A 14496-nucleotide genomic window follows, 5' to 3' on the forward strand; every position below is an offset into this window, starting at 1 on the left:
ACTTATTATTTCAATTCTCAACATTTGTATGCCAAAAATAACACTATGTTCAACACTATTTATTAACTGAATAATTTATTTCCAATCCTGGAGAAACTCAATATAGCTACCACAATCTTAAGACAAAATTGAATTATTACTACTGTATCAAAGATATGTGCAGCAGAATGTTTAGAATACAATGACACCAAATTACTCTAAGTAGTAACATATGTAATAAAAGAAAAAGCTGTAACAACACACATGCAACATGCATTATCAGCACGGACGACTTTCACATTTCATGGCATTACTTAAGTTTTAAGCAATTCCACAATTTACATAACAAGCCTTAATGTCTATAACTGTGTGCGTGGTGGTGGGTGGGAAGAGGGAGGGGGGAGGGATAGGGGGAGGGGGGAGGGAGAGGGGGAGGGGGGAGGGAGAGAGAGAGAGAGGGGGGGAGAGAGGGGGGGGAGAGAGAGAGAGAGAGAGAGAGAGAGAGAGAGAGAGAGAGAGAGAGAGAGAGAGAGAGAGAGCGCGGAGGTAACCAAACGGCGAGGTCAGTGGGCCCATGGGATTAGGGAAGCATGGGGAAGAAGGAAGTTGGCCATGCCCTTTCAAAAGAACTATCTCGGCATTTGTCTGAAGCGATTTAGGGAAATCATGGAAAACCTAAATCAGGATGACCGGCTGTGGGTGATGTTTTATACATACACGTACAATCCCAGTATGAGAACATACAATTAACACTCTCCATCACCCATCTCTTACCAGAAAGAATGATACACATTTGCAGTAATGAGTTGGTTGAAGATATACCTGAAGCAGCAGAAATAAATACGACAAAACATAAATTCAACAGTTTACTAGCAAGACAATTTCTCTTGAACCACTAAATATTCCTATGTCGTAACATAAAAGATAAAAAATAATCAGAATGATATACTAGAGCAATATTTCATCACTGAGTGTGAATTTTATGAAGTACTCTGACTTGCTGTGGATGCTGCTGGCAGCCCATGACTCATCAAAGAAGAAATAATGATGAAAATGATAAAAAAAGATTATGCTGTAGGCATCAAAAGAGTTTAACCCGCCACACGAAAGGTGATAATAGAAATCTGAGACAGAGTGACAATGTCAAGGAACCATGAAAAGTACCCTCAGAAGATGGAAGTGAATCACAAAGGAAATGGAAACCAGCAACTGGAATATATGGCTGGCTGTCTTGCGTGCCCATGAACATATCTCGGCAAACGGCAAAATTAATGCATAAATAATTGGTGTTAAAAACTTAAAATTTTGGAAAAGATCTCACCATCGTATTAGCAATACTCTCCTGTTCCTGTTTTCAAATGAAATATATCTGGTACCACAAAATGAACAGCAATTAAAACAAAATCTACGAGTTTAAATACAGGGGAGGTATTTCAGATCATTCGACAAGAGAAGTTCAGTACTTTGTAGTGCTGTTGTCCCAGCTGTGCTTACACAATTATATATTTCAACTTGTACATGAATTAATTAATACTACACGGAAAAACTGAACAAACAGAAGAGACATAACAAAGAATTGCACGAGAGGGAGAGAATAAAGGGTGGAAAAAAATGGAAACACCAAAAACACAGCACATTACCATGCCCTAATAAAGTATAGGAAACCCACTGGCATTCAAAACAGCATCCAATCATCTCTGAACGGACAGATGGAAGTCCTGTATGGTCTTCAAGGGGATCTCATACCATTCTTCCTGCAAAATATTTGCAAGTTCAAGCAACAATGATGGAGATGGATAGTGATCATACACCCTTCTCTCCAAAGTAGACCACAAAGGCACAATAATATTGAGATCAGGTGACTGAGGTAACCAGTGGAGATGCGACAATTCATCCTTGTGCTCACAAAACCTGTCCTAGCCTGTGACAACCGTATGAACAGGGGCCCTGTCCTCTTTGAACACAGCACAACTACTGGGCAACAAACATTCTACCATCGATGGACTTCATTAGTGAAAAGGGTAACATAATCTTTGGCTGTAAGGTAACCTTGCAGAGGAACTATGAGGGGCCCATGGAATATCATGATATGGCTGCCCAAGTCACCGTGCTTCTGCCACTTTTCTTCCAGATCACCTGCAATTCCCAGGTAATTGGAATTGTTTTGATGCTGAATGGGTTCACGAATGTGACAGTCAGTTCTGCACTGACTTTTGCAACTGCTGTCTCCCCCCACCCCCCCCCCCCCCAGCTGCCATGCCAATAGGGTGATGAAAACTGGCATAAAGCAATGACAAACAAGAGGGATATAAGGCAAAAGAATATTGTAGAAAATATAAGCAACAAATGAGAAAGGATTGAAGTTGGCATTTGCTCCTTACATAAGGTTAAGGATGAAACAAAGTCAACAGACGTTATATCACAACTGACCAACTGAAGAGTGGAACACACATATGCATCGTATTAGTGAAACCTGTAAATCCACTCGACAGTTAGCACTTCGAGTCCACATTACAGGCAGCACAATTACTTCCCACAATTGAGCCTCAATGCTACAAATATTGATTGACAATAATGGCACATAATGGACACAACTTTAAATAGTCCGCAGTTCAGAAATTCTAAGGAATTCACTACTGTCAGTATGGTAGACTATCTTGGACATGCTATGAAGCAGGCTTAATATCTATTGAAGTGACAAAATAATAAGTAAAATGAACAATGTGAAATTTGGGATGGAATAACAATGATATTACAAAGAGGATAGCTATTATAAGCTATCAGACTACATCCTTCATCAGACAAACAAACCAAAACAAAAGAGAGATATTTGTGTATGTACAACTCATACATAAATGGCCAGTCATCTCAGGGCACTGAGGCTCAACTGCAACAACATCCGAGATAAACTGCAACCACATGTAGAGAAGGTATGGAAGAAGCATACCGGAGGGGTGGAGAAGAAATTTTCTCAATAGTGTTTCTCAAAAATAACGTTTCCTTCCCACCAGGGATTCCCATTTGAGAAACCTGAAGCATCTCCGTAACATGTGTTGTTTGGATCTAGCTGTAACAAATCTAGCAGCCCGGCTCTGAATTGGTTTGATGTCTTCCTTCAATTCAACCTTGTATGGATCCCAAACACTCAAGCAGTACTCAAGAATATGTCGCACCAGCATCCTATATGAGGTCTCCTCTACAGGTGAACCACTCTTTCCCAAAACTGTCCCAATAAACCAAAGTTGACCATTTGCCTTGCCTACCACAGTTCTCACACACTCGTTCCACCTCATATCGCTTTATATTTAAACGACTTGGCTTTGTCAAGCAGAACACTAGTAATACTGTATCCGAATATTACAGGTTTGATCTTCCTACTTATCCACATTAACTTACATTTTTCCACATATAGGGCTAGCTGCCATTCATCACACCAACTGGAAATTTTATTTAAGTCTTCTTTTATCACTCAACTTCGACACCTTACCGTGCACCACGGAATCATCAGCAAACAAACGGTGATTGCTGCACACCCTGTCCAACAAATCACTTATGTATATAGAGAACAGCAGCAGTCCTATCACACTTCCCTGGAGCACTCTTGATGATACCCTTGTCTCTGATGAACACTTGCCGTCGAGGACAACATCCTGGGTTCTATTATTTACGAAGTACTCAAGTCACTCACATATCTGTGAACTTATTTCATATTCTCGTACCTTCAGTAACAGCTTGAAATGGTCCACCGTATCAAATGCTTTCCAGAAATCTACAAATATGGAATCTGCCTGTTGCCCCTCATCTATACTTCTCAGTATATCGTGTGAGAAAAGGGAATGCTGAGTTTCGTACAAAAGACACTTTCTAAAAACATGCTGATTCATAGACATAAGCTTCTCAGTCTCAAGAAAGTTTATTATATTCGAACTGAGAATACGTTCAAGGATTGTATAGCAAACAGTAGTTAGGGATATTGGTCTGTAATGTCGCAAGTCCATTCTTTTACCTTTCTTATATATTTCAGTTTTTTCCATTCGTTGGGACTTTATACCAGATGAGAGATTCTCGAAAAATCAAACTGAGATGTCATTTGGGCCCAGTGATTTATTTGCTTTCAAATCTTTCTTTTTTTTTCTCTACGCAAGGTATGCTTATTACTATGTTGTCCACCCCCCCCCCCCCCCCCACACACACACACACAGACAGACCAAAACATGGTGACACCCATCTTACATGAAGAAAATAGAAACAGTTAACGCTCCAAGTCCTGAGTGTGTGGACTGTGTTTGGGCAAATAGCAAGACAGGAATCTATACCGAAAAACCAGGATGTTTTACCGCAATTTAAATTACTGTTCCTCTCAGCTATGTAATATAGCTCCGGTGCTCACATTGGAACCAGTTAAACAATAGACACAGTTTGAGAGTGGTGTATAATACTTTTTTCTTCAATTAGTGCGTAGTTCATACATCAATTTATTTGTAATCTGATTTTTGGAGGGGCAGGATGGGGGCTGAACAACTGTGTTTAAGGACATGGAAACACAATTTCTCAAAAACAAATTTTATTTTTATGCACAAATGTATTTAACAACAAAGTCCATTCAGAGTAATTACATGTGTGTGTGTGTGTGTGTGTGTGTGTGTGTGTGTGTGTGTGTGTGTGAGAGAGAGAGAGAGAGAGAGAGAGAGAGAGAGCTTATTATAATCATAAACTGAATAGTTTGGTGTACCACATAATGATAATGTTTTCCGACCTTGTACCGGCAAGTCAAGTGCGTCATGATTAATATGTGCAATTTCAGTGCACTTCATCACAATCAGATTTTGGTTACCCAACACCTGAGACATTTCTTATGTCATGCAGACACTAGGATTTACACATACCATTGTGTACAAGAAATATGTATTTTGATTGAGAAAAGACAGATATAAAAAAGTCAAATGCTGTGGGAAACAATGTAGTAATGAAACGGATCCCTGTCAACAAATCATGCATCAATTCAATGCGGGAAGGGGGGGGGGGGGGGGGGAACTATGTGAACATAGCACTGCCTCATGTGTGTGTTTCTCTATTCATTATACATCACAGCATGCAGAGATTATCACAGATCCTGCGTCACCACCATTGGATACGTGTGGAAAAATGCCAACTGAACTGGTGAGTTGTGATAAATGCCAATGACAGCCTACAAATACAAGGTGAGATCAAAAAGTAACGGGAATTTTTGTTTTTCTTAAAGAATCTTTATTTACTCACCAACATCTACTTTGTCCCCTTCTACGTAATCCCCCTTTGACATAACACACCCGGGTCAATGCTTTTTCCTATCTTCAAAGTACTTGTGGAACTCTCTTCTTGTTATGGTATTCAGCTCCTTCAGTGTTTCTACTTTTATCTCATCATCAACGGTGGCAAAACAACGTCCTTTAATGGTTCTCTTCAGCCTCAAAAATTGAAACAAATAAAAGGGGGCCATGTCTGGCGAACATGGTGGCTGAGGCAACATAACTGATTTGTTTTTGCCAAAAAATCACGAACAAGTATGGAGATGTGAGAGGGAGCATTATTCGGCTGCAATTTCCACAAGCGGTTTTGCTGCAAGGATTTTCTTTGGACTGCTTCATGCAAATGGCACATAACTTCTTAACAGTATTCATTACTGACTGTGTGTCCATAAGGCTGGAATTCATGATGCAGTATCCCACCGTAATTTAAGAAAACAGTGAGAAGAACCTTCACATGTGAGCGAACTTGTTGAGTTTTTCAGGTCTTGGCTCTCCAGGTGGTTTCCATTGGGACGTTTGGGCCTTCATTTTGATGTCATACCCATATATCCATATTTTGTAACCTATTATGAACTTCCTCTCAATGTTCTGGATAGTTGTCTCTTCATTCAGCAATTTCTAAGCAATGTCTATGCAATGTCATTTTTTGTTAAAATTCAACAAGTTTGGAACAAACTTTACCACTACTTGTTTAATGCTCAAAACATCTGAAAAAATTACTTGGTATGGGCCAAAGCATATGTCAACATCTTCAGCAACCTCTCTGGTGGTGATTCTGCGATTTTCCAAATCCAAACATTTTCTTTGCTCCTTCGACACTATTGTCAGTAATTAATGTGCTAGGGAATCCAGGGTGGTCATCATCTTAAATGTCTTCTCAACCCTCTTTGAAATGTTTATACCACTCTTAAATTGTTATCTTACTCGTACAGATTTGCCAAATGCCACAGTCAACATTTCAAATGTGGTGCTGCATTTTATTCCATTTTCCAAGCAAAATTTAATGCACACTCATTGTGTCTACTCTAAAACAACATATATAATCTTTCCTACTGTAAACAATAAACTAAATATTAATAACAGCTGAAAATGCAAACATACATCAGGAATGTGTGTACCAACAAGATAAAAAAGGTTTTAAAAATTGGTGCATAATGCCCAGGAAATTAAAATATTCCCTTTACTTTGTGATCACACCTCGTACATCAAAACCAATAGGAAGCCATGCACTTCATTAGTTAACATGGCACTATTTAAGCTGACAGTGGAAGTATTCAAGTCATGGCTGTTTACATAAGATGAAATTTGGAACTCCAATACATCTAACATCGTCTCTTCACTCACGAGTAATACAGCAACGGTCTGTACATTTGCATTTGTTTGTTCACTTGCAACACCAAGCATGTTTAGTTAGTAAAATTTCCACCCTCACTGTTTAGTAAATAGTCATCCTTTGCAGCTGTGACACCATAGTTACAACTAATTAGACGTTTACAACATGTGAAAGCTTTTATTGTTCAATTAGTAATTCAGGACAAGCAGCTGAATAACAATGAAGAAACTGTTGGGGCCACATAAAGTGGATGACTGTAATTCACTTGTGGTATGTTATACAAAAATGGAAGTGAAAAGAAATAAACTAACTCCTTCACTGAATTAAGGTGCAATTTTACACTTTGAACAGCAGGATAATTAATTGTGGTCTCTAGAGGATGTGATTTCAAAATATTATGATATACAGTAGAAGCAGTTACCCAAAACACTGTCCTCTATCAACAACAGGTATGTACTGATTACACCACAATATGATACAATCCTGATAACGCGGGAAAACAGCTACTGGGAAAGGGGGCCACAAAATTATGACAATAGTTTTCCTATGGTACAAGGTTATGAATCAGCTGATCTACTGCAATAAGTGTGGAAGAGTCAGTTAAAATCAGTGTTTTTGTAACCATTGTTTCACAAATATGGCAATTTTGTAGCTGTGGATAGACAGAGAAATGTGCTAACATAAACATCTATTACAGAAACCAGCAGAACAAACTGTATGCATATACTCACACCCATATAACAAAGTAGACAACAGAAGACTGCTTCAGTGCCACACATGAAGACAAGAAACAAGTGACAAATATGAAAACAATGTGGGTTTGTTTTTTGACTTGAAGTAACCAATCAATTGAAAATTAGTTACCTAAAGTACTATTGCTGTTTACAAATGCTGAAACGAATGTGTGATGCACTGAGTACAAAATTGTGGTTAGCATTGGCTTCTGTATGATGGCAGTGCTCTTAGTCATACAGTCTTTAGCATTCAGCAGTTTTTCACAAAATTAAAATGACAATTATCTGGTGTCTACTCTACTCTCTGAACCAGGGCCTCTTGTGACACGTTCGTGTTCTCTACACTGAAAGCGACAATATTTTCAAGACACAGAAGATGCGGAATAAAGATTGTTTAAGGCAACATGTTGTTTACAATCTGACTCTGAAACTATTTGTATGAACTGCATAATTTTGAGGCAAGTAAATCAGATCCAATGAAAACTATTTAGAAAGTAATGCAATTAAATACTCTACAGCCCTGCCCCCCCCCCCCCACCCTCCCCCCTCCGCCGCCAAACTATATGTTTCTATCTTTTTACTTATTTATTTTTTTATTTTTTATTTTTGGTGGAGATATGAACAGATGATGACTTTTACACTAGAAGTAAAATACAAGTTACCTGTATACTTAGGTCAGTATCACAGAGCCACAAAATTTCATAATTTTGTTCATTTATTTTAGTATGAGTGTCCGGTCAGACCTTATTTATATGGAGTTTAGTTTTGAACTGTGATTCATCAACTGCCAAGAGCTCATTATTTGCAGAAATCTCAAAACAATTTCCACTATTACAAAGCTTTTACTTCCTAATTATTTCCTGCCACTTGAGTTTCCACTGTTCCAGGGTTTTCTCTCTTTAGGGTACATATACTTATCTTTTCCTGATTTTGTCATTTTCTTTCCCCTGATCTTAAGAAAAGAATTTTTTAAAGACAAGTAGTCAGAGAAACAATGTTTTAAATTTATGTTCACCTTTCTGCTTCTGTTATTTCTGTTTCAGTAGGTGATAACAGATCAACTTCGATCACAATAATACTTAGCTGCAACTTTATTTTCATAAAGTCATGAATGTTTAACACAATCTCTGAGAAAGTACAGACTATTAACATGGTAATCTGAAATACATGTAACAGTAAGTAATAGAAGTTCTCTCACTATTTGAAAAGGAAAATGACCTAAGTTTAAGTTTAAAAGAGATAGCAATACACTATAGGAGCACTGATTTTATGGAAGGTTTCTGGAAATAACAGCAAGGGATACGTATTGTTTTTGCTACAAAAGAGGGAAGACATGACTGACTTATTTTTTGGTTGGGGTGTCCTATACCACACATCTGTTCAAGTTTTAAGAGAGAAACAGACTTATTTCTATATGAATAAACTGCAATAGTTCTCAATGCTATTATTTAAGCCTGTATCACAACAAGACAAATACTGATCAAAACAAACAATCTCATGGGTACCTAGCAGGCTGTTTACCTACACATTATTTCTGAGACTGATTACTTGCTCAAATGGTTTGCTGGCAACTGACGAATTCAGAAATTAACAAGACTAAGTATGTATACAATATGGACCCTTAGACCCTTATACCCAATCCTCCGTCAACGAACTCTGTTGAATGCTGTATCAGAATCAGTTACCTTACATCATCAATGTTGCAAGACTTTTTATACACTGTGTATGCAATGTCATTATACCAAATCAAATCAGTAGGAAGGCTTACCACGTAAATGGCAATGAATATCCCAGCTATGGTAGTAAGTAAAATCACATTTTTGTTGTGAGCATAGGAAAGACTGTTCACTACATTAAGCATAAAAGAAATAAATTATTAAGGAAGGTCTACAAGGTTTCATCACAGTTAATAGGTACAGCTTAGGAACACAGGGGACAACATATAGTAAGCCCAAATAGTGACCGGAAAGCTTGTGACAGGAAAAAAAAAGAGAGAGAGAGAGACACAGAATAGCTCGAAAATACACACACCATCCCAGGAATCGCTCCGTAATCGTCGGGCAAACCTTGAGATCTTAGCCACAGCTGCAGTGGCACAGCAGCGCCGTTGCCTTATTGGCACTTGAGGCTGTACTGGCATAGCTCCATCTGTAGACCAATTAAGGGTCTTACAGACACATTCACACCACACATGCGAGCAACACAGATTGAAAATCTGTCACAGGCTACATTAGTTTCATAATATAATGTATACCACTCTTACAGCAAGTTAACTACTGTATTATATTAAGACCCAGTAACAGAATTTTACTCAATGACAGCTTTCCAGGCAGCAAAGATCTACAGCAGTAATTTCAGTTGTGTTCTTGCTAAAATGACCCAAGAAAGATAGACTGCAAGGTTTTCTACTAAGCCCAGCTAAATTTTGATGTATATATTTTTTTATTAAAACTGTAATTTACTTATAAAACAAGTACTGCTGAATCATAGTAGTTACATCAAATCCCTTCAACAATTTTACAGAGCATGTACTAATATAAAAAATAATTATGTCAAATTACTCTACAAAAAATGTGATGACTTTTCTTAGCTATTGCTGCAAAATACAGTTTAAATGCTTTGTCAATGTTGATGTTATATGACAAAAAAATGATTATATGCTCCACAAAATAATTAAAAAGATAGATTTTCCAATCACCATATAAAATTACCACTAATATAATTAAGAAGCCAACATTAACACAATTATCTATTAATATAACAAACTGAAGTACTAGAAAGAAACTGTGAAAAGTTGATTACGAATGAGTATGTATTACGAGGACTGTAAACCGAGTCTCCGAGTGAGCTGAGTATGTATAGGGTAGACTGACGAGTTTGATAAGGTACATAATAAATTACTACTTGTCAAAAACAATACTATTTCTCATCATAATCTCTGGTGATCTCAATGCAAATGACTCAATACGATTCAAACTTATTTACCCGCTTCCCCAGCTACAAAACAGGGTTGCCAATGAATTATTTCACAGTACAATTAGTGCACTTTCTTGCACACTAATCTTCCACTTCAACTCACAATGTCAACAGTGTAATATCAGTGTGTGATAAGATGTCACAGTTTTACTCATTCTCAAATATAAAATCAACATGAAACCATGTGATTGGATGGGGGACAGTGCTCAAAAGATGTATATGTATTCACTTTACCCCTCAAGGCACTTTCAACTTTGTTAAAAGATTTGACAGCAAATTTGTCCCTTGTATGTAATGGTGCATCCATTTTATTTTACTTTATTTTTTTTACACAGTAACATTGCTGTCACAAGACTTTCAGATATGCTTCAAATTTTAGAAACATTATTTTAAAATGTCCTTCCCCAAGTGTTGCAGACCCGGTGTCAATAAGTGGAGAACCAATCACAAACTAATGTATAGAATTTCACAGATGATATTATACACTCCTGGAAATTGAAATAAGAACACCGTGAATTCATTGTCCCAGGAAGGGGAAACTTTATTGACACATTCCTGGGGTCAGATACATCACATGATCACACTGACAGAACCACAGGCACATAGACACAGGCAACAGAGCATGCACAATGTCGGCACTAGTACAGTGTATATCCACCTTTCGCAGCAATGCAGGCTGCTATTCTCCCATGGAGACGATCGTAGAGATGCTGGATGTAGTCCTGTGGAACGGCTTGCCATGCCATTTCCACCTGGCGCCTCAGTTGGACCAGCGTTCGTGCTGGACGTGCAGACCGCGTGAGACGACGCTTCATCCAGTCCCAAACATGCTCAATAGGGGACAGATCCGGAGATCTTGCTGGCCAGGGTAGTTGACTTACACCTTCTAGAGCACGTTGGGTGGCACGGGATACATGCGGACGTGCATTGTCCTGTTGGAACAGCAAGTTCCCTTGCCGGTCTAGGAATGGTAGAACGATGGGTTCGATGACGGTTTGGATGTACCGTGCACTATTCAGTGTCCCCTCGACGATCACTAGTGGTGTACGGCCAGTGTAGGAGATCGCTCCCCACACCATGATGCCGGGTGTTGGCCCTGTGTGCCTCGGTCGTATGCAGTCCTGATTGTGGCGCTCACCTGCACGGCGCCTAACACGCATACGACCATCATTGGCACCAAGGCAGAAGCGAATCTCATCGCTGTAGACGACACGTCTCCATTCGTCCCTCCATTCACGCCTGTCGCGACACCACTGGAGGCGGGCTGCACGATGTTGGGGCGTGAGCGGAAGACGGCGTAACGGTGTGCGGGACCGTAGCCCAGCTTCATGGAGACGGTTGCGAATGGTCCTCGCCGATACCCCAGGAGCAACAGTGTCCCTAATTTGCTGGGAAGTGGCGGTGCGGTCCCCTACGGCCCTGCGTAGGATCCTACGGTCTTGGCGTGCATCCGTGCGTCGCTGCGGTCCGGTCCCAGGTCGACGGGCACATGCACCTTCCGCCGACCACTGGCGACAACATCGATGTACTGTGGAGACATCACGCCCCACGTGTTGAGCAATTCGGCGGTACGTCCACCCGGCCTCCCGCATGCCCACTATACGCCCTCGCTCAAAGTCCGTCAACTGCACATACGGTTCACGTCCACGCTGTCGCGGCATGCTACCAGTGTTAAAGACTGTGATGGAGCTCCGTACGCCACGGCAAACTGGCTGACACTGACGGCGGCGGTGCACAAATGCTGCGCAGCTAGCGCCATTCGACGGCCAACACCGCGGTTCCTGGTGTGTCCGCTGTGCCGTGCGTGTGATCATTGCTTGTACAGCCCTCTCGCAGTGTCCGGAGCAAGTATGGTGGTTCTGACACACCGGTGTCAATGTGTTCTTTTTTCCATTTCCAGGAGTGTATGTCTGTTCATATGAGATACCTATCATCTCCATAATCTCATGAAACTTAATGGGTCTTTATTATCATAATCATCTTATTTCTTCACAATAAACTTCAATAGAGAATTTGAGACACAAAAATCTACAGAACTCATGTGACCCCACGTACATTAATTTATCCTTTAGTTACCAATGAACAACTGAATGTTGTTACATATTTAAAAGTTTGAATACGAGCACTGAAAGGTCAATGCTGCTAAACAATCGTATCCTTAACTCTCTGACTGCTCCTGTCCCTGTGCGCTCTGTATGTGTTTAAGCCCACCTTAGATCCTTTCGTCAGGTGCTCTAGATGTATATATGCGCACCCCCTTGCCGCCACCTTTGTGCTCCCGATGTGTGAACATGGCTGGCTACTTGGCACTCTGTGTGCTCCAGACATTTAAACATGTGTGGCACTTAGTGGCCCAGTAGAGCAAGCAAACAGCTGCATTTCCACCCTGAGTGCTCAGCAGCTTTCCACTGTTTGGCCTATATGTATTTACCGCTGTGATGCTATATGTGTTGCTGTTTTCATCTTTGATTTTGACTGAGAAAATGGTATGCAATTGTGGCTGTACAGAGGAAGAAATCATGAAGATCGTGAAAGGCAATTGCACCTGGTACTTGTCATAGGATAAAATACACAGAAGTAGAGTATCTGATGCCTCCATATGAAAACCATTGCAATAATGTTCCTGGAGAGACTCGCAGGCATGCTGACATCATTACATGCGCCTGTAATGCATTCATATCATTACATGTCCCTATAATGCATTCATATGCAAAGCATATGCAATGCGTTTTACCCCTGCAAAAATCTTAAACTTTCATCCAATGTTTTATTCAACTGGATGCAGCACAGTAAGACAAATAACACAAGACATACAACAATTTGTTATAAATTAAAAATTCAGTTCTTTATCGAGCGAAGATATTATACTGTAAGAGGTGCAAGAATAAAATGTTTTCACCAAATAGTTTTCTTAAAATCAAATGATAAGTATTTCATTAGCAGCCTGTGTGTTCGCTCCACACATCTCTGACAATTCGTGAAAGGAAACAAAATGCATGGAGCGAAAAATTTACTCCTTTGTTCCCGATCACTGTCGATGTATTACAGCGATATCACTGATAGATTCATCCTTTCCTCAAGTTATTACAGTTATGAATATATGTAGGCCAACAAGTTTATGGAAGAGTAACTATGTAAGAACACTAAGTTACTGAGATGAATCTAAAGTGATACTTCACTTTCATCATATACTTCTAACACTGTTCTAAAAACTTCAGGAAACATGTAATTCTTAGGACTGAAACAATATTGACATATCTGTATGTGTGTCTATGCAGGGATTCAAGTGAAAAACTTAAAACTGTTTGTTCAACTGTATTCTTTTATTGCTTATCAGGAGTGGCAAAACCTAGAATGCCAGGAAAAATTGTCAAGCCAGCCCTGCTGGAATATTCAGCACAGAGGAGCCAGACTGCACAGCACAACCAATTCACAGATAGCGGCACAAATGTGGTCTCCCAGCAAAGGTACTGGTATAGGGCGACAACTAAGCTGTTCTGTCCACAGAATGCAGTGAGCACATATGTAGCAGTCAAAGGGTTAAGCAAAACATCACTAATTTGGACAAATTTATCAGATTCGTAAATCAACCTTCCCGCAGTTGCTGGAGCATGTTATTCAATAATGAAGACATAAATTCCTACTTATTAGATTACACCAATATTAATCTTTCTGCTTACAAGTGGAACTATTTTGAATGAAGACTTCTGTTCCATAATCCAGAGCTAATTTGAGAGTTTGCAAGACAAGGCAGATATTAATATTGAAAAATTTAACTACAGTTGCTTCAATTGAGTACTGATGTACCGTATTTACTCGAATCTAAGCCGCACTCAAATCTAAGCCGCACCTGAAAAATGAGACTCGAAATCAAGGAAAAAAAAATTTCCTGAATCTAAGCCGCACCTGAAATTTGAGACTCGAAATTCAAGAGGAGAGAAAAGTTTTAGGCCGGACCTCCAAATCGAAACAAAGTTGGTCCATTTTAATATGAGACACAATTTAGGTCGAATGAATGACGATAAAACTACAGTAGTTTGGTTCGAGTCGTAAGCTTAGCAGTTAAGCTTTACAAGGTAGCCATTGCTATGCGTCAGTCGCATTGATACAGGTACCCTTCCTTTTTCACGTGCTTCGTCTGGTTTGAATTGATTGCTTATTTTTCTTTGATCTGATAAGTGCCATT

General features: G+C 39.5%; 1 protein-coding gene across 3 annotated transcripts in view; it reads right to left on the bottom strand.

The window, feature by feature from the left end:
* The window catches only part of LOC126188973 (bromodomain adjacent to zinc finger domain protein 1A), a 129961-nt gene that overhangs the window by 13641 nt on the left and 101824 nt on the right, over nt 1–14496 (bottom strand). For 2 of the 3 annotated variants that reach the window (XM_049930746.1, XM_049930745.1), the window contains exon 24: nt 9366–9482. The exons of the other annotated variant lie outside the window; for it this stretch is intronic. In XM_049930746.1, the coding sequence (XP_049786703.1) occupies nt 9366–9482 (117 nt within the window). The remainder of the gene's footprint in view (nt 1–9365; nt 9483–14496) is intronic. 3 annotated transcript variants of the gene reach the window in all.

This window comes from Schistocerca cancellata, chromosome 5, assembly GCF_023864275.1.
Source record: "Schistocerca cancellata isolate TAMUIC-IGC-003103 chromosome 5, iqSchCanc2.1, whole genome shotgun sequence".
NCBI classification, from domain to species: Eukaryota; Metazoa; Arthropoda; class Insecta; order Orthoptera; family Acrididae; genus Schistocerca; species Schistocerca cancellata.